The following is a 20510-nucleotide window of genomic DNA, read 5'->3' on the forward strand; positions in this document are numbered from 1 at the left end:
GGCGTCGTCTGAACAAAAATAAAATAAAAAATAAGTGCTTAGTTTTTTGCAGTTCTTTGCAGTCTGTGTACAGTCAGAAGGAGTCTCCTGTAGGCTGTTTGGTGTGTAGACACCTTTACACATCACTGTGACATCACATGTCACAGTGATGTGTCAGGGGAACCACAGTGTCAAGCGTATACGGACAAGCTGTGACGGTTCTGATAGTAAACTGTGACCTACGGTCGCAATTATACCTGTGCATATTTATTTATTTATCTAATTACTTACCTATAACTAAATGCTTGTAACTATTATACTTGATCCATATATTACGGTTGATATACAGTATGTACATGGATATTATTACTGTTGGGTGGAAACCTTTGTCCAAAATCTACTTCTACTTTTCAGGAAATGAAAAAATAACCCATGTTCCAATGGACAGTAATTATCCCATTATAGACACATTTGTGTTTTACAGTACATGTACAGTATGTAGTACAGTAATTTTTGAAAAAATATTTAAGTTTATCTGAAATGTTTCTATGAAAGCCAAAGGTGTAAGCTATCAAAACATCTTTCTAGCTGCTACAGAGGCTGGCTGGGTGATATGTTTTCCAGAAAAACTGTGGGTAATTTTCAAATCGGACTTAGGCCTAAATGGGGTTATTTAGTCACTGATGGACATGGACAGAACAATGCAATCAAAACTGTACAGTTAAGAGAGCAGTGTAAATATACGTATAAGGACTTATCAAGAATGCTTCCATCCTCAGTCCTTGATATACAATAACAAAACAAAATGCCACAGAACATAAAACAATATGTTAAGACAGAAATATAAAACAAGTGAAGGAAAGTGCAATGTATACATACATAAATTACACACAACTTTAATAGGACAGACACAAATATATTAGCGTTTAGTCGGGTTCATGAGCTCCGGCACCTAATCATTTACAAATTAAGCATTGCTTTCTACTTATTCTGTACTTGTTTAGCATTACCTGTATCTTTGTTTCATCCTCCTAACTATGACGACTGAATATCCCTCTCAGGTTCAATAATGGTCAAACAGGTCTATCTGTCTAAAGCGCTCTGCTCAGTATTGATGTGTCAAATGCAGGATCCCCCAGGATCTTTTTTGGCTTTTTGTAGACTGACAGGAAATGGGGAGTGAGAGATGGGGAGTGACACGCAGCAAAGTCGTCAGAATCGGAGGTTGAACCTGCAAAAGTCAGGCTGCAGCCTAGGTGGCTAGACTTTCTATTGACGGGTCATTATGTTGAGGGAGCATGCCATACCATTGAGTTGAAAATAGCTGACCTACAAGCTCCCAACGAGTTGCATCCGTAATGCATTGTGAGCTTGTAGGTCTATTTTCGATATGTGGACGGCGCACATTTAGCTTTACAGAGCGTTCTGGGTGTCTGTCTCACCATCAACTGCGTTTTAAACAAAACAACTTGAGCCTAATCAACGTGGAAGAGTGGACTGACTCAGAACTCCTTCCCTTGAGAGGAGCATGCACACCCACACGCACATGTCAATTATTCAGTGCACCAGATGATGGGTGGACAGAGACATGAGGACAAAATTGACAAATTATTCAGTGGTCTTCAAAAAGTAGTTGAAGTATAGTTTCTGCCTAAATCAACGGCTAACTTAAAGTGTGTGTGTGTGTGTGTGTGTGTGTGTGTGTGTGTGTGTGTGTGTGTGTGTGTGTGTGTGTGTGTGTGTGTGTGTGTGTGTGTGTGTGTGTGTGTGTGTGTGTGTGTGTGTGTGTGTGTGTGTGTGTGTGTGTGTGTGTGTGTGTGTGTGTGTGTGTGTGTGTGTGTGTGCGCACGGGTTACATGTGTTAAGTAGGCTCATTCTGAAATACTAAAATATCTAAAAACACAGATTGAACACAAAAAACAATAAACAACAATAAAATAAGATCTGGTTGTCCCAGAGGTGAACTGGGCCTTTAAGTGAAAGTATCATTAAGGCAATGTAGAAATACTCTGTTACAAGTAAAAGTCTGGAATTCATTATTTACTGGAGTAAAAGTACAGAAGTATTGGTATCATAAATGTACTTAAACTACCAAAAGTAAAAGTACTTAGGCAGAGTGTCGTATTTCAAGTCTTCAAATGTATAAAAAATGTTTTGAAAAGCAGATCTACAAGTTCACAATGCATCGCAATAGCTTGTAGATGTTTTGCGATAATAATCAAAATCTACAAAGTAACTAGTAACTAAAGTTTTCAAATAAATGTAGTGCAAAGTATTGGAAATACTCAAGTAAAGTACAAATACCTCAAAATTGTACTTGGGTACAGTACTTAAGAAAATATACTTAGTTACTTTCCACCACTGGGGGTCATGTGTCTTGCTCAGAGACGCCTCGACACATTGCCAAGCCTGGGAATCGAACCTGGGACTTTCTGCTTCTCTCTCTCTAAAGCCCCGTTTTCACTGAGCAAAACTTCTGGAAGTCTTGTCAAAAATGACGGCAATTTTGAAATTCACGCCATGTGAAAACGGCCACTTATTTTGTGTCCCGGGAGTTTTGGAGGCCGAAATTTGACGGCAAAATACCTAGTATTTTTTGCAGAAAGTACCGTGAGAATACAAATTTCCCTTCTGTGAAAACGCATACCGTTATTTTTGACGGTTTTTTGACAAGCAGGTGCGTAAGGAGCCAATGATAACAGTTAAAGCATTGTATTTGGGATTGAAAACGATCTGAATGTGAATGGGATATACAGTAGAAATATAATACAGCTTCACCTTGCATTAGGGATATAATTATTTAGGCTATAGAGTCCTTGCATTAGGGATATAATTATTTAGGCTATAGAAGAGTAGAGTCGCATTGTGACCATGGTGGCTGGCTGCCTGCAAAAGTTCAATGAATTCTTATAACGGCAGCTCCTCTTCCTCCGCTATCTGCGGAGGGACTGGAGAGGTTCCGAAAGAAAGAAGCTGTTCTCAACAAAAGTTGCATCATTAGTTTATCGTCGTCGTTCTCGTGTGATGATTAGCCTAAAGGTCTTTTGAGCAGCGAGCGAGTCCACAGACTACAGCTAATCTAAAGCCCACAGGTGCAACACGTTGCATTAGATGAGATCCTTTCTGAACGGACCTTATGTGTTGTTGTTGCTGAGCATGAAGAATATTTTGTTTTAGTAAATCCATTTGTAGCGTTCACTTCAGAGTGAGAGAGAGAAGAGACGGGACAGGCACCGATGCCACTGCAGTGAACGCAACGAACGGGTGAGAGTGTTTTTTCTTTTTTTTTCTTCAGGTCTTTCAGTCCAAGTGTTGCCATGTCTGCTAATTATAAGCGACTCTTGGCTTCATTTCCGTAAAGTTGCTTGTATATGATAGTTGCTGGTTTCGTTTTATTTGTTGTGAGCTTGTAGATCGGTAATTTTCAATTAGCTGATGTGACGATGCGTGTAGTTTTAAAGTGCTCGTGTGGCCTAGATAATATCACTTTTTGGGGATTATTTTCGTACACCTGGTTGCTTAGTTCTCTCGCAAAGTCTGGCAACACGGACTTTCCTACCGCGAAATTTCTTTAGTGAAAACGAGGAATTTTATGGCTATGCCAGCATTTTTACTTATGTGAAAACACCCAAAAAACTAAACTCCCGGCAAATTGAAAATCATTATGCTAATTATTTTGCAGGAAAAATTCCGGAACTGTAGTGAAAACATGCCTTAAGTCTACCCATTCAGCTATGCCTGCCCTCCATGTGTGTGTTTGGCGGTGTGTGTGTGTGGCAGCGGTGATTTGAAATAATGGGGTTGAGATTAGGATTAAACTGGACAAGTTAATTTATTTGGCTTTAATTTTTACGAGGATTATAATCCCAATGAAAGCAAAAGCTTTTATTAGCCTGTAGTCAGACACACTGAAGCACTATATGACTTCAAATCAATATCACGATTATTTCAAACTTTTTGCCTTGATTACAATTGATAAACAATTATAAAGAAAAGTGAAAATTACAAGCTTTTATTAAGATTGTAGATCGGCTATTTTTGCTAATACAGGGATAAGTGGTTAATCCAGTTAGTCAATAATAAAAATCACACCCAGTGTGAAGTGAGTGGTGCCTTTGAGTAGTTCATTCCATTAAGCTATATATATGAATTATTGTATTGTCCATTCATTTCAAGGCTGCTCAACAGCGCCACTCGGTCACCCCGCGGTATTGCAGCTGTTGAGGCCGTCCCCATACATATACCGTCCGCATACATACACACAGGACATACACACTCGGTCAAGTGTTGGATGCTTTTCTGTTTTTGCGGTGTCAATTTATAAATATGGGATTTCGCTTCCTTTCCCATCATAATGCCCAGAGGTATATAACAATGGCTCCTCCACTCCAATCCCTTTTACAGTTCTAAAAGTGTGTTCTGTGGATCATTTCATATCAGATGTCATTGTGTGATATGAATTGATATGCCGAACAAAAGTGTTTTATTTGAATACATTCACATTGTAGCCATTTTGCTCTTATGTCATACTCAAGAGGTCCACTCCTGAGTATGACGTGCACAAAATGGAAAGTGGTAATGAAATCCATTGTACTAGACTGAGATGTACTGTGTTCATGCATAATATGTATGGAATATTAATAATATGTATTATTCATGAATCTACAGTGTAGGATTGTATGCTTTCAACAGGGAACAGTGTCACACTAAAACTGTCAGTGTTAATTTAACACAGATTCTAAAAGTGGACTCAAATGGATCCTACTGTCCACTTACGGTACATTCTGAGTTAAATGGACACTGAGGATTTTACTGTGCAAGAAGATAATGGGAATTTTGGGCAAAAGAGAAAGATGGGTTAGGTATACTTTCACACGCCTGTCTGAGTATACAGGTACTGTATGCACGCTGAGAGAATAATTTGTCCACCTGAGATCATGAAAGTTTAACAGCCAGCATAATCTTGCTCTTTCATGTCCCAGCTGTGTGTCTGTCCTCCTTTCACCGGTGCGAGTTTGAAAGAAATGGAGCTTGGTGATAGCTCAGGTTGTCACGGCAGTCAGATATGTGTGTTCACACATATTCACCCTCCAATCTCATATCGTTCATTAATTCGATCGAGGCAAAGGTTTGAAATAATCTTGATATTGATTTGAAATCATATCCCCCACTAGGGCGGACCAATGATACAAGCCCACAACACATCACGGATGCGACGCGTTGTGAGCTTGTAGATCTGCCGGTGTGCGACATCGCAGTACAATGAATTATAAATAAGGCTTTACACGTTGTGTAAATTCAGTTGTAACTGCGAGAGATGGAGGCACCAGCAGACATGATCCAAAACTGAATACACTTGGTTACGTATGCGGATTTAAATGGTTGTCTATGTTTACAAAATTAAAATGAAAAGCCTTTTGATGATTGGTTGGGAAGAGTGTAATAGAAACATTACGGCCATAGCCAACTCGACACAAACCACTTTTTGTGTTTGGGCCATTGGGCCGTTGTAGCCAAGGAGTGTTTTTCGTGCAAAACTAATGCTGGAAATGGATTCAGAATCTTGAAAAAATCCCTAGTTTGACCCCTCACATGCTACTTGAAGCAGATTTAATTTTGTGTGTTTTTTCCTGTATAGCTTTCAGCAGCTATCACAGATTCCCCTAGGGAAACTGAATTGTGTGTTTCTGGACACCTTCACAAACACATTGGTGAATAAAATGTTTAGTAAGGAATTTATTCCAAGATTGGACATATTTCTGATTATTCCCTGACTATGCCGCAAGACACAGAACCCCCTAACCCTAACTGCTCCTGATGAGCAGGTTGGTGTATGAATGTGTGTGAGAATATGTGGATTTGAATGCACATTGTAAAGCCATTTGGATAAGAGGCACTTTAGAAACACAGAGCATTTAGCAACATGGCTGTGCCTGAGATAATTGTGCCTAATGTATTTGCACAGTAGCGTCCCTATTCTCCGCATGGTATAATAGGAGAACATTAGGCAAGATTGGCAGACATTGGAAAAGGAAATTGCAGCGTGTTGTGAGCGCTGCAATTTCTTTATATTAACCACTTGAACCCTAGCATCCATATTCTGAGAACTTTAGCCAACAATAGCAGATCTACAAGCTCACAACACCTCGCAGAAAGTTGTGTAGAGGAGAAAAAGAGCAGACTAAGTACGGAGTGAAAGGTCAAGTTTATTAAGTATTGACGGTTCAAGTGGCTAAATATCTGAAAACACGAATTGACATGAATTCAAAATACACTGATGATTGTGCCGTCAAACAATGAAACTATATGGTATCTTAGGGTTGTGGGGGTCCCTGCTTCATCTCTCTCTCGACTAAGGTGACCGTGGCCTGAAAACGTTGAAGACCCCTGGTTTAAGCGGTTAAACAATAAGCACACATAAGCACATATGCATGCTCTTACAGAAATGCATAAAGGTGTCAATGTAGCCTGGCCTGTGCTCTGAGCAAAGAGGTGCCGATGTGTTAATGCGTGTGCGTTGCCATGAGCAGGGGCGTCAGCCGCGTCACAAGGGGGGGAAAAGTGGGACTGAGTTACTAGGGCCCATGAGGGGCCCTAATTATTTTATACTTTAGCTATTGAAAAATAGCAGATCTACAAGCTCACAAGCTTGTAGATCTGCTATTTTTGAAAAGTCGTGAAAATGTGTACAAATCTTTGAATATATGTCTTTTTTTAATTTATAACATTTATAACTCAAATTTTGCTTCTGGGGGGTCCCTGGCTGGAACTAAATATTTTGAGGTGGGGGTCCGTGGCCCTGTGGCCAAATACATATCATTTTGGGGGTCCTTCAAATGAAAAAGTTTGAGCACCTCTGACATAGAAACATTGTTTTTTTCACACAAAGAAAAAACCTTAGAAGGATTTGAAATATTCAAAGACACATTTTTAAGATTTTTCAAAAATAGCAGATCTACAAGCTTGCAGCACGGCACTCGGTGCCGCGCTGTGAGCTTGTAGATCTGCTATTTTTCAATAGTTAAAGCACAAAATAATGCGTTCCACGTCTAAATGGGTTAAACCCCCTCCCCCTATGACGAACATTCATGGGGGGCCCGCACTCCCCGCAGTGAATCCTTGTACCCAGGGGCCAGAATTTGGTGCGACACCCCTGGCCATGAGGGATCAGTTTGTGTTCCAGTCACACCTGGTGTCCTGTCCCAGGAGACAGCAAGCAGCACAATGCTACTGTAGCCATGATGGGATGGAGACAGTTTAATTTTTGCATTTTCCAATTCAAGTCAATGGAGAAATTAATTAAGAATAATTCACAAATAAATGTATATATAAATTAAACAATATAACGTATCTCTTAGCAAAATGCAAGCAGACAAGTGCCGATGACGACAGTCGATTTGAAATATGACCCAAGTCTCCGTGCCACCAAACTGTGGGAGGAGTAGCGCGAAATAAAGGCAAAATAAAGTTTATCTGGAAAGATGGAAAGAAAGTCAAGAGTCGAAGTGCTATAGTCTGGTTGACCTGTTAGGGTTGTCCTACAAAAATAGTTTTCACTTTTTTTTTGCCTAACATAACCAAAATATATACTGTATATATATATTTTTTTTTCAAGCAATTATTTTGTAACTTGCATAGTTTATATTTATAGATCATTTTTTATAATTGATTAGAGTGTGTATGTGTTGTTTTTGGGGCATTGTTAGGCATTTATTGACCACGACAATGGAGAGAGACATACAAAGAGACGGAGAGAAATAATGCAGGGGGATGACATACAGCAAATGGTCTGGCAGGCTGGGAGTGGATCCAGGGACTCTTTGATCTGCTATTTTTGAAAAGTCGTGATTGCACCCATGTGGTTGGTCTAATGGTGTTTTTATAGAAGAAGAATCTGTACGGGCCCTTTTTGGTTACATTTGTACACAGGATTTTACAGTTCAATGTACTGTAGTTTGTTGATCAACAGATTGTTCTGCTGACTCATCATATTCATCTGATCTAGTCTGCTGTCATCTCATTCCCTGGACTGAGCCCTCTTTTGAGTTTTGACATTCGTTCTTAGTAATTTTGTTTTGAGCGGGTTTGCTAGTTTAGAAGACTAAAACTAAGGACATTTTCTCTGTGATTTTTCGTTTGTTTTGGTTATTTTGTTTGGTTTTAGTTATTAACTATAATTAAACCCTCTCTTTTCTGGTCTCCAGGGAGCAGCCGATCTTCACCACCAGGGCCCATGTCTTCCAGATCGACCCCACCACCAAGAAGAACTGGGTTCCTGCCAGCAAACAGGCTGTCACAGTCTCCTATTTTTACGACAGCACACGCAACAGCTACCGCATCATCAGCGTTGATGGGTCCAAGGTACGTACGTGTGTGTGTGTGTGTGTGTGTGTGAGAGAGAGAATGGAATTAAAGAGGGCCAGTCAGTAGAAGTAATGAATGCATTTGCAGTGAAGCATGGTAATGTAACATCAGGCAGTATTCAGAGGGTGATATTCCATTAGACCTCCCAATCACAAACAGTGAGTGACCGGGAGGGGGGGGGAGGGGCACAAAAATGTAGCAGAAACTAGACTGCACTCTGTCGAGGTGCCAACTTGCGCCTTGTGAACTCGTGGCCATGTATGGCCTACTTGCGCTACTTTCGGTGCTGTCTGTATGTATGTGGGTGGGCAAGTTGGCACTCTGTCGAGGTACCAACTTGTTGGCGGTTTACACAGCAAGAACGGTGCTCCCTCATTGGCTAAAGGCCCGAACTCAAAGTTTGTTGTATGCCCAGGCAGGGTTACATTGGCAAAGCTTCGTGGGATGCTTAATGACATTAACTCATAAATAGCACTGCTCACTTCACACTAGGTGGGATTTTTAATGTTGCTTATTAAAGGAATATTTCACTTTCAAACATGTTTGTAACTTTTATTTATACATTTTGTATTTAATTTAAAGTGAAATATTTGGTAGCATCTACCCTCACAAGACTAGCCAACAAGCATTTAGAAAGAAGAGGGTCTATCCGTCTAAACAATCTCTAAAACCACTGGACAAATCAGTATCATATTTGTTTGGCATGCTGCTGCCAGTAGAGGCCCAGGCATAAATCCCTCCCTGACTACTTACTTACTTACTTAGGCCTTTAAATTCCCTTAGGAACATAGGCCATCGATGAAACTCCTCCATCCCCTTTGGTCTCGTGCCCTCCGCTCCAGTTGTTGCCATGACAGTCCTTGCACCTTCATCTCCTGCTCTGTTCCTCCCTGACTAGCTTTCACATAATGTGAAAATATGTATTTTCGGAGCAGTGCAAAAAAACGCTCCTTCACTCTGTCTGTTTTAGTATGGAATGTATTAGCACGGATCTCCATGCTCATACACATACAGTAACCGAAGTAAGGACAGAACAGCCCATACAAGGAGATGGGCACGTGTGTGTGTGTTTGCAACGCTCACTTTGCACAGGTGAGATTGTATTTATATATATTGTTTTTTAGAACTAAAATGTTATACTGGAAGTAACAAAAGTTCGGTTGAAACTACCCGTATATGAAGATGACTGATGTCACAGCACTGACATCTCAGATGTCTGACGTCACAAACTCATGTTGGGGCTACATTATGCATGCATGCACTAATGCTACTTTGGTTGAAAGGTACACTGTGCTCATGTCCTCTGCCATAACCATTAGCAGCAGAAGTGTTACCATGGAGATTTGAGTCTTTTCTCAGTGGGAGGCTGGAGGGGTGAGACAGCGATCACTGTGATCTTATCATCTGTGTGGAGATGCAGAAATCACCTCCAACTTTACTATTATGGTTGTTAAACCAGCAGCGGAGGATGTCTTGACTCAAGTGCTTCCTTGTAGCAAAGCTCTTCTGAACAGCAGTGAGCGTTGGCCTGCCAGTGTAAATGTTTGCTTAAATTATTATTCAGCTGAAACGCTTATGTGTGCAGTCTTCACACTTAATTAAAAATGAAATATATATATATATATATATATATATATATATATATATATATATATATATTTATATCACAAACACACTTTTTTGCCTGCCTATATTGATAGTCAGTGAGAGAGAGAGACAGGAAACTGTGAGAGAGAAAGGGAGTAGAACCGAGGACTCTATGCATTTGATGTATTGATGTTGATGTATTGTATTACCTTGCTATTGTCTGGATTTAGAGTGTCTGCTAAATTCCCTAATTGTAAATTGACTCGCTGTCAGGCATGTGGTTTGCCTCTATTAGGTGCACTTTGAAGTTGTATGTGTTATGTATTGCATTAATCTTTAGTTCTCTAGACTTATATAACAGAGCTCAAAGCGCTGTTATAATTTCATCAAGCAAGTGGTACCAAAATAAGATGCAATGAACCTCTCTATTGATACTCTCTGGGGCCTTTTCCACCAAAAGAACCTTGGTTCCAGAACCAGTGCCGGTTCAACTTTCTTGGAACCTTGGTTCGTTCTTGCGAACCGGCTTGCCTTTCCACCAGATGGAACCAGAGCCAGGGATTTAGCTCTGGAACCACAAAAACCAAGGATTTTGTGGTTCTGGTTCCGAACCAACTTTTACGGTTCGGAACCAACTCGGTTCTCGGTGGAAAAGCACACCTCTGGTTCATCCCATAGGCAGGAGAAAGAACCCGAACCGGTTCTTTGCCGGGGGAAAAGGCCCCAGAGGGAGATTCAGGTTGTCATAGCAGCAACATCTGTAAGAGGGTGAAACAGGAGACTTGATTGGCTGAGTGCTCCTCATCCTCTCTAACCTCATGTCATCTGGGTTGTCCACCTCGGAGGAAAGCCTGCTTTTCCTTCTAAACCGGCCTGTGTGATCCGGTCTAGGCGTGGCCTAAACCGGAAAGGAAAAGGGGCGGATCCCAACCGGATCAGAAACCCCAAAATGCTACTGATCCCAGGCTACTCCTCTCCAGCCCAGGGGTTTTCAAACTGTTTTGACAGTAAATAACCTTTTCATCCACGGCACCCCTGAATTACACTGTAGATTATTTTAATCGTACATCATATTACACAACGTAAATATGCACATCTTTCCACCTGAGATACGGTTCAATGTCACAGAGAAATATCCATTGCCATCAGAACTGACTGAAAATTACTTTATTCTTGACATTTAACCACTTGAACCCCAGCATCCCTAATCTGGGGGGAAGGTTCACCAAAAATAAGACGATCTGCGAGCTTGTAGATCTGCTATATTTTTGTTGAAGAGAGTTGGCCGTAGATGGAAAAAGAACTCTTTAAGTATACAGTGCAAATCAGGTCTGTTTTACTAAGCATAGTGAAGTGATATTGAGTTAGTGATATTGATGAATTCCAAATGTTATCAAAGTATTCTGCGGCACCCCTGGACTGTCATCACGGTAGCCTGGCTTGGCCAGACTATATACTAATGCAGCTGACTAACTGCAGTATAGTACATCCCCACCTTGTTTTAACATGGGTGGATTGTTTAGCTGTGCTAGGCTAGCATCACGGCACCCTAGGGAAACCCTTTTCTAGCCCACAGGAAGTGTGTTTGGTGTTTACTGTTACAGTCATGTCTGTATCAAAACAGATCATGTTGCTGTGTAAATGTTTCATAGCTCTCTGAATGGACATGTACTTATATACATGTATATGGCATTTCCTGGATAAGATGTCTTTATTAACACTAAAAGAAATCAATTTAATTCCCCTTGTATTTCTCCTCCAGCCTGTATGATATTTGAGGCAGAGGTATGAATTATAATCTAAGTATAGACCCAAGCTGTGTCAAGAGCTGTGTCAAGTAGAAGTTGTTCTATTCAGGAAATCAAAGGCTGATTAAGTTAAGTGGAGCTTTGACTCCTTTTAAATTCAAGTAATGCAGGTATGATATCACTTTTAGAACAAGAAATATTGAACCATATGAGACGGGGGAACCAACGTTTTTAAAAGTTTGCCGATGCTCGGTTGGTTGACTTTGCAAGAACAGAAATAATACATTAAAATAAAATACAAAAATAATAGAAACATACCTGCCTGGTAAATGAAGCTAGTTTCAATGCTAGCTTTGGAGAAGAGGTCTGTCTATTCGTAGAATAGTCTTGTGCTACATACATTGTGACAGACTGTCACCTTATATTTGCCTGTCCCTAGCTAGGGCAACTTACATGATATGGCAAGTATCAGCAAATGCCCATCTCACTCTAACTCAACTTGAATCCCTGATGTAAGGTCATGCCACTGCAGCATTTCTAGGTCGACTTTTTCTTGCTGCACAGCATGGATTATCTGCTTGTATAACCCTGATCAGATAGTTCTTTATAAGCCAAGAAATATCACATAAGAACTGCAGAATGTTCTTTGTGAGAGTTTAGTAAGTAACTCTTGTGTTGTGTGACTCTGAGAGGGGGAAAATGAACCCTATTCTTTCAACCCTGGCATCCCTATTCCGGGGGCAACATTTAGCCAACAACAACAGCTCTACAAGCTCACAACGCTTGTGAGCTTGTAGATCAGCAATCTTTGGCAAAGAGTTTGGTGTAGATGGAAAAAAGTCCAGTGGCAAGTTGCAACTCAGGTCTGCTTTACTAAGAATAGTGGTTAAATCCGTTGTGGACCGGGTCAGATTTCACACTGTCAAGCCTGGTTCAAACCTGAAGCTATTTCTTCTATTGTAGTCGCTTCTATCGCTTCACTTTGGTCGCGCAGGTCCACGTTGGTGAAAAATCATGTCCCATTGGAATCAAGGCAAAACACCCGGAAAAAAGGGAGTCCCAACACCAAACATCAAAAACATGTCTGTGTCTCTGCTGGACAACATCAACGCTGATTGGCTGTCAGGACGCGATGGGTGGAGTGGGGGTGAAGCGAAGGTCGCTTTGTATGAAACCGCGCCGCTCGAACCATCCAGGTTTGGACGCAGCTTCAAAGTTCAATTAACACATTGGATTTTGCCGTGTGCCTACTAGAATCAGAATCTAAATGTTATTATCACATCACTGGTTTACATGTGTAAAGAAGTGAGTGAAATCACGTTTTTGTGAACCATGCTCTTTAAAAGAAAAAGGGCTTGCACATGCACTAAAAAACCAGGTGCAGGACAAGCTGATCAAGGCGACAATAAAATGGAGCCAGTTTAGTAAACCTTTGACAAGGTACTCTGCAGTGTGCAGACTCTTATTTATTTTTATCTACCAGTTTCTGTATTGGTTTTAGCTCTGCTCTGACTATATGCTAATTCTCTCTGCAGACACACAATAATCCCAAGTGAGAGCAGAGGTGTCACATAACTGCTCAACTGACCCTCAAGCTAGTTCCCTGCAGCCAAGCCTCGCTCTGCACCTCCCTGCCAGTTGATACACGTCCAGTGGTGTAAAGTAACTGAATACAATTAGTTCAATTATGAGGTACTATTTGTACTTTACTTGAGTATTTCCCAATTTCCAATACTTTTACTTCTACAGTACTTCACTACTTCATCTCAGAGGCAAATATTACGCTGCGCTGGTGTTGCACTGATAGCTATTTTCGGTATGCAACACTGGCTCCTCGTAACCAAGTATAATAAATCAGCCTTTACATCTGCCCCTGTCAATCTCTCTCTCTCTCTCTCTCTCTCTCTCTCTCTCTCTCTCTCCCTCCCTCCCTCCCCTGAGTCCCATAGTAATCTATTATATACACAACAGTGCTGTAATAACATAATCAGGGGGCATCAGGTGGCATTTACTTGTTGAAACCACATTTGAATCCTCTCATGCAGCACTGTCTGTCTACTCACCTTTCTACAGATGTTCAATGTTTTTACATAGACCACAGTACCTAGTGGCTGTAGAGTCCATAGCAGGTTCCTGTTTAGTATTGCATTAAGGTCACATTGCAAAAAGCTAGAAATTATTAGCCTAGCACAGCTAGACTCTATTAGTCCATGGGCCATACGAGATGTCGGTATCCAAAAGGTGGCAAAGGTTACCATGCATTTTTGAAAAGCTCTATATCTGTAGATTATATTTTGGTATGATAGCCCTTCCTGAGACAACTCTAGTGGCTGTTAACATCAATTTAGCTGTGTCTCAGAAAGGGTTATCATACCAAAATATAATCTACAGATATAGAGCTTCTCAAAAATGCATGGTAACCTTTGCCACCTTTCGGAAACCGACATCTTGTATGTCCCATGGACTATATCTGCCATTGCTCACACAAGGCATAGTGTTTGGCTATGCGAGGCTAAGAAATTATAATAGCCAAAAAAGGGGACAAAATAATCACATTTTAACTGGGGACCCCCCACCCTGACGAGCACTTGAGTTGAGTTGAGGCATTACATTTTATATAACACGGTTCTATTCACGTGAGGCGTTGTAAGCATCTAGATCGTCTATTTTCACAATTTCTGCCTCTAGATGTATTAAAAAGTCCTTGAATTGTCACTTTAGAAATGTGCAGATACCCTCAATACACCTCAATACCCTGTGGGTTGGGACCCCCAGGGGTCCCAACCCACAGGTTGAGAACCACTGCTCTAAGCCTATGGTTTTCTACAAGCCTGGGCCCTAACTAATAACTGTAAACCTTTTTAAGCCTACTCTTAATAAGGTACGATGAGCTCCCTAATATATGATGGTGCTGGACACTCTGGACCAGCTAGAGAGTCTTTAGAGACAGCCAAGTGTTCTGTGTAGGAAAATATTGTTTTTGTTATGTAATTAAAGGAGTTTGTGGGCACTTTTTTAATGAGGAACGGATTAGTGTATGGTTAAACCGGAACCTGCAAATTATGCTATTTTTCAGAGAGCGTTATTATGGATCCCACCGGAGTTCTGGGCAGTGGCCGCTAAGCCAGTGGTTCTCAAAGAGGGGTCTGAGGACCTCCAGGGGTCTTTGAGGGGGTTCCAGGGGGTGCCCACAGCTAAATTATTGAATATAGCGTTTGATAGCTTTATTATTATTCTCTAGTAAATACAGGCCCATATGTATCTGTCAGTATATGAATTAATTACAATAAATCAATAAAGTTCAAAATTCATATTTGGGTTTATTCCAGAGAAGAGATCTTACAAGTGTCGGCAATGCTTAGAGCGAGGTTCCAGATATGTTCTTCTGCAGAGTTTTATACACCCAGCGTGGGTTTACACCTTCTGTCATGTCAGCTTTTGTCTGTGGCCCCATCTTGCTTCGTTTCCTTGGCAACTAGGTTCACGGCGACCTCAATACTTTAAACAATCCCGAGGTTAACTTAATATCTTAATGTTGTTGACTTAGGAGCCATCAAACACAAACAACGTTGTAGCGCATACAAATAAAACACATTTACTAAATCAGATCTATCAGCATTGAAATCAGTTTAACCACTTTTACCCTATATATGTCGGCTATTTGAAAATGGATCTACAAACTTACAACATGTCGAGCTTACAACGAGCTTTTATGCCTTTATTGAGGTAGACAGACAGGAAATGGGGAGAGAGATGGGGAGTGACACTCAGCAAATGTAGTCGGGATCGGGATTCGGGACTTGAACCAGTCAGGCTACACTGAGCCTAGAATGTGGTATGCGCCTGGACCGGTAGACCAGCAGGCGCCCCATTCCTTTTATATTTTTGATAAATCTTCTCTTATGGCGGTATGGGTGGCACAAAATATTTTCAGGTAGAGGTCTGCAGCCAAATCAATATGGGGGTCCTTGACATGGACATGTGTGAGAAGCACTGCACTAAGCATTGTGGTGAATGCTCAGTGTACTCAACAGTGCTGTGCTCATTAACAAGCTCTCCTGAGAGTTCCTCTGGGGCCAGACAGACACAGAGCTGCTAGTGAGCTGGGTGTTAGTCAGAGGAGCAGAGCAGGACACTGCTGTCACTGTGCGCTGGTGTCGGGTGGCTTCGGTGGTGTAAAGTGGATTATGTTCCACTCGGGTCTTTATCCAATTACACACCACATTACCGAGTGGGCAAAATGACTATCTGTGTCCTCCTATAGTTTACAGTCTTTACACTATCTGTTTCAGACAAAGTCTGTCTGTCTGGGTGAGAAAGAAATTGTCCCTCTATCGCTTTTGTCTCACCCCCAGGTTGAAGCTCATTACCACTTGCATTTCACTTACACTTCACTACACGACATACTCAAGAATAATGAAGCCATTCGTTATTGTGTTCCCAGAGTACTCGAGTAGTCGATAAAATTCTCTCTCTCTTGAAACGCTTGCATTTCGTCTATGTCTCCATGATCCTGATATCCATGGGATCTTGTTTGTATCTGGTTAAAACAAAAATATTCCCACTGAGACGATGTCACAGAGCTAACCTTGCCTTAAGGTGGACTGACATAAGGTGGAACAGTTATCATTTAGTGACTTAATCTCAGCTGCCCCTCCTAGATAGATGGCACACATTAGCTGCTCAGGCTCTCCAAAGTTCAATGAAACAAAATCAAGGACATCTCTCGTAATACTTTCTTTTTGCTGTATCGAACCGTGACACCAAAATATATTTGATGTTAAATCCCAGGAAATGGCGTGGGCACTTGCTCGCCTATCCACTCGCTCGCCTATCAATATGAGCTTTTCCCCCTCCCTCCGAGCCATCCATCCAACACTAACCGTCTGGGAGCATTCTGACAGACTGCTCTGTGGGTGGGTGTCTGTATGCTCTTCCTACATTCCCTGTTTGCTGGGAAATATCCTATTTGCCTACATTTACTGTGACACACACACACACACACACACACACACACACACACACACACACACACACACCATTTAAATCACCTCTCTTCCTCATTCTGTTGCTCCGTTTGAACTGCAGCAGATCACACAATGCAATGTAAATACACCAGATTTAGCAAGGATACACATTTCCATCCGTAGCCTGAACTGCAATGATCACATTGACAATAGTATTCTTATGGCTGATTTTGTCGACTATGTTGTTAGCTGAATATACATTTTTAACTGGAAAACGTTTTCTTTTTTTTGGGCGAATGATACTGTCATATGAGTATGACAGTATATAAGTATATAGGGCTTTAGTGGTTCTGCCTTGACTGATGTGCCGAGATGAGCCTTAGGTTAGACTATAACCCATTGGAATTTGATTGGGTTGGATTTGAACCAACAAACTGTTTGCATTGATTGCAAACGTGTGTTTGTTAATTTCTGTTTGGCTAAGCTCCACACATTCCGAGGCTCTGCTCTCAAAAGGGGTTCTGTGTAACGTGTTAAACAGTTAAGACAGCGAGGATGAGGAGAGAAACTGAGGCAGGCTGTTAGAGAAGTACAGTATTTAAACTGTTGTGTTCTAGCCAGGTTGCTATGAGACAACGGGTGCATGGTGATTAAGCTGTCTTGTGGTGTTATGTAATTATTGGGATAATTTGCATGTCCCGTCCCTGACCTCTGCTGTACCCCTATGCATGCAAGGGGGTGAAGTGAAGGGCTTTGGCTCTGGCTTCTCTGTTTCTCTGCGTTCACAAGTTGGAATGGGCAGCAGTGGCTCAGGACGTACGAGTTCCATCCCTGGCTCCTCCTGTCTTTGTGTCAAGGTGTCCTTGAGCCTCAACTGCTCCCAATGAGCTTGAATAGTTACTGTACCTCTGCCTCTGGGAAAAGACTATAGAAATGTATAATTTAGATAGGTCTGCATTTGGAGTACTGTACAAGAAAGAACATACAGTTAGGGCTGTCAATTATTTGACATAATCGCAATTATTTTGTGATAATCGTCATAATCGTTTACATGTTGAAAAATGTTTATATATTTTCAAACATTTGAAATAGCAGATCTACAAGCTCACAACATGTCGCATCTTTTTAAAGAGTGAAGTTGTCAAATATGTCCCTCATTTCTTTGTAAATGTAGGTTATGTGTCATATCTGCCATGTGCAACGTCAAAGCCTACAAGCCAAACAGAAATGTAATTGTCAACGACAAAAACACAATTAAATCGTTAATCGCAATTATTTGAGTGACAATTAATCGTCATGTAAAATGTCATAATCGTGACAGCCCTACATACAGTGACAACTTTGCCTGTGTAATTTGGAGCAGCTGTTGCCGTCAGTCAATTAAATTAATGATCAATTAACCATCCACTATTAACATTCCATTAACACTGCTGTCAAATTCACTAGAAGTAGCTTGATCATTTTATACAGCAGCAAATGTTTCCTGGCTGCTGATAGATGGCTACAGTGTACTGTAGTGGTCCAACAGCTGAGAGTGTAGTGTATCAGACATGGGTGGAATTAAATAGCTACTCAGAGGTTAGTGGATCATGGTGGGCTATATGTATGCATAGCATGTGTGTCTGTGTGTCACTGGGAGACTACAGATACAGTTCTATTTTAAAACAGTTGTAGTAGTTTGATACCGTTAGGGTGTGAGAGACTTGTCAATGAAAATCTAAAGGTGTTTCAATTACTGGCCTGAAAAAATAAATTCACTGTCAGCAAACTGAGTTTGGTTAAGGAATTTGTGATTTCCTTTTATACAAAGAATAAAGCTCAAGTCACTGGTGTGTAGCTACTGGTTGATCTCTTTTGCAAATACAGTATGTTTGAATTTGTTTGTCTTTATTATTTTAAATCTTTTTTGAAGAGGGCCGTTAAAAAACGTGTTAAATTGCAACAAATTAAGACCAAAGTAATATACAGTATAAGAGTCTATCTCTTGCAATACGGACACAAGACCATCTATGATTGTTACGTGCATGTTGCTGCTAATTCTGGGCAAACCTTTCAGTCCAAGTGTGGTAATAATGAACCTGGTGTGAAATGAGCAGCTTTGTATCAGGGATGGGACGATATGAAAATTTCATATCACGATTATTTCTTATGACAAAATAAATCGCGATTTACGATATTATCGTGATAATCAAAATACATTATCCTCGTGCGGAACATTGTGAGCTTGTAGATCTGCTATTTTTTGGCAAAGACATTTAATAGAGTGAAAAAAGACTGTATCAAGTACGTATATTAAGCACCTTTTACCAATTATAGAGGGTTTAAGTGGTACTGGATATGCAGCTCGGCAAATAAAAGCCAAAGGTGAATTGATCCCAGTGCATGACGGAGCATCATATCACAATAAATTAAATCCCCACGATACGATTATCGTGAGTGTTTTTTTTATCACGATAAACGATAATATCACTTATCGTCCCATCCCTACTTTGTATCTGTCAGACAAAGGATAAGGTAGCAGAGAGGCAGCTAGTGGCCTTCAATCTAGGGCAGAGCACTGCACATTTACTCTAATGATATGAATGGAACTAACTGGGGAACAATTGGACTATTCACCACTGATCCGCCGCTGTGAATCACCCTCTTGAATTCAGACGGTTTTGACAACACATAGAATGGTCCAAACATCAGCAGCATGTGAAGACGTGCACAGTGCACACGCCAGTGACATCACATTTGTGATTCATGTCATATAGACATAATTTATTTTATTTTTGTGAGTACCAATTGAGCTTAATGGAGTGCATTGTGCATGGGGCGGCAGTGGTTCAGGGGTAGAGTGGCCGGTAGAGCACCCAGCCAGATGGGAACCGCGGCGTGAGGTTTCCAGGTTTGATCCCGGGCTTCCCCAGAGTTGTTGTCAAAGTGTCCTTGAGCAAGACTCTGAACCCCTAAGGCCCCATTTACACTGGCAGCCACATCCAGCCTGAATCAGATCTGAGCCATATCCAGATTGGAATCTGATTTGTTTAAATGAGTCATGTGACCTATTAGACTCATTTTAACAAATTCCAATCTGGATGTGGCTCAGAACTGATTCAAGCTGGATTTGGCTGCCAGTGTAAACGGGGCCTAATTGCTCCCAATGTGCAGGTTGGTGCCTTGCATGATTTCCACCGCCATCGGTGTATGAATGTGTGTGTGAATGGGTGAATGTAATGCACAATCTATGTAAAGTGATATGGTTAAACGCACTACAGTATGTAAATGTACCATTTACCATTTGTGATTGAATGGACGTTCCTCAACGCTGTGTTTTCTGTGACAGGTGATCATCAACAGCACCATTACGCCCAACATGACGTTCACCAAGACATCGCAGAAGTTTGGCCAATGGGCGGACAGCAGAGCCAACACAGTCTTTGGCCTGGGCTTTGCTTCAGAGCAGCAGCTGGCCAAGGTCAGTAGACACAATAGGGCAGTGGTTCTCAACCTGTGGGTCAGGTCCCCAGATGATTCGCTTAATCTGCAACATTATTTTCTCACTCAACAGTAAACAAACCAGCACAAAGTTTTAAGTGTATAGGGGTATCTGCACATTTCTTAAGTAATAATTTAAGGACCTTTTAATACTTCTAAAATTACATATTGGCCAAATTGTCAAATATTAGAGTCAGAAATTGTGAAAGTAGCCGATCTACATGCTCACAATGCCTCGCTGCGAGGCGTTGTGAGCATGTAGATCTGCTACTTTCACAATAGAACTCACTGTATTATATAAGCCCCAGTTAAAATATTATTATTTTGGGGGTCGCGGCCTGAAAAGGTTGAGGACCACTGCAATAGGGAACGGTCTCCTCTAGCT

General features: G+C 41.1%; 2 protein-coding genes across 2 annotated transcripts in view; one reads left to right on the forward strand and one right to left on the reverse strand.

The window, feature by feature from the left end:
- whamm (WASP homolog associated with actin, golgi membranes and microtubules) overlaps positions 1-20510 on the reverse strand; it is a 162896-nt gene that overhangs the window by 89068 nt on the left and 53318 nt on the right. The gene's annotated exons all lie outside the window — the stretch shown is intronic.
- The window catches only part of homer2 (homer scaffold protein 2), a gene marked incomplete at its 3' end in the record, with an annotated part of 32311 nt that continues 19988 nt past the window's right edge, over positions 8188-20510 (forward strand). The window contains exons 1-2 of the mRNA XM_080729451.1: positions 8188-8340; positions 19974-20105. Coding sequence (XP_080585577.1) covers positions 20004-20105 — 102 coding nt within the window. The 5' untranslated portion in view covers positions 8188-8340; positions 19974-20003. The remainder of the gene's footprint in view (positions 8341-19973; positions 20106-20510) is intronic.

This window comes from Nannobrachium achirus, assembly GCF_963921795.1.
Source record: "Nannobrachium achirus genome assembly, chromosome: 7".
Lineage (NCBI taxonomy): Eukaryota > Metazoa > Chordata > Actinopteri > Myctophiformes > Myctophidae > Nannobrachium > Nannobrachium achirus.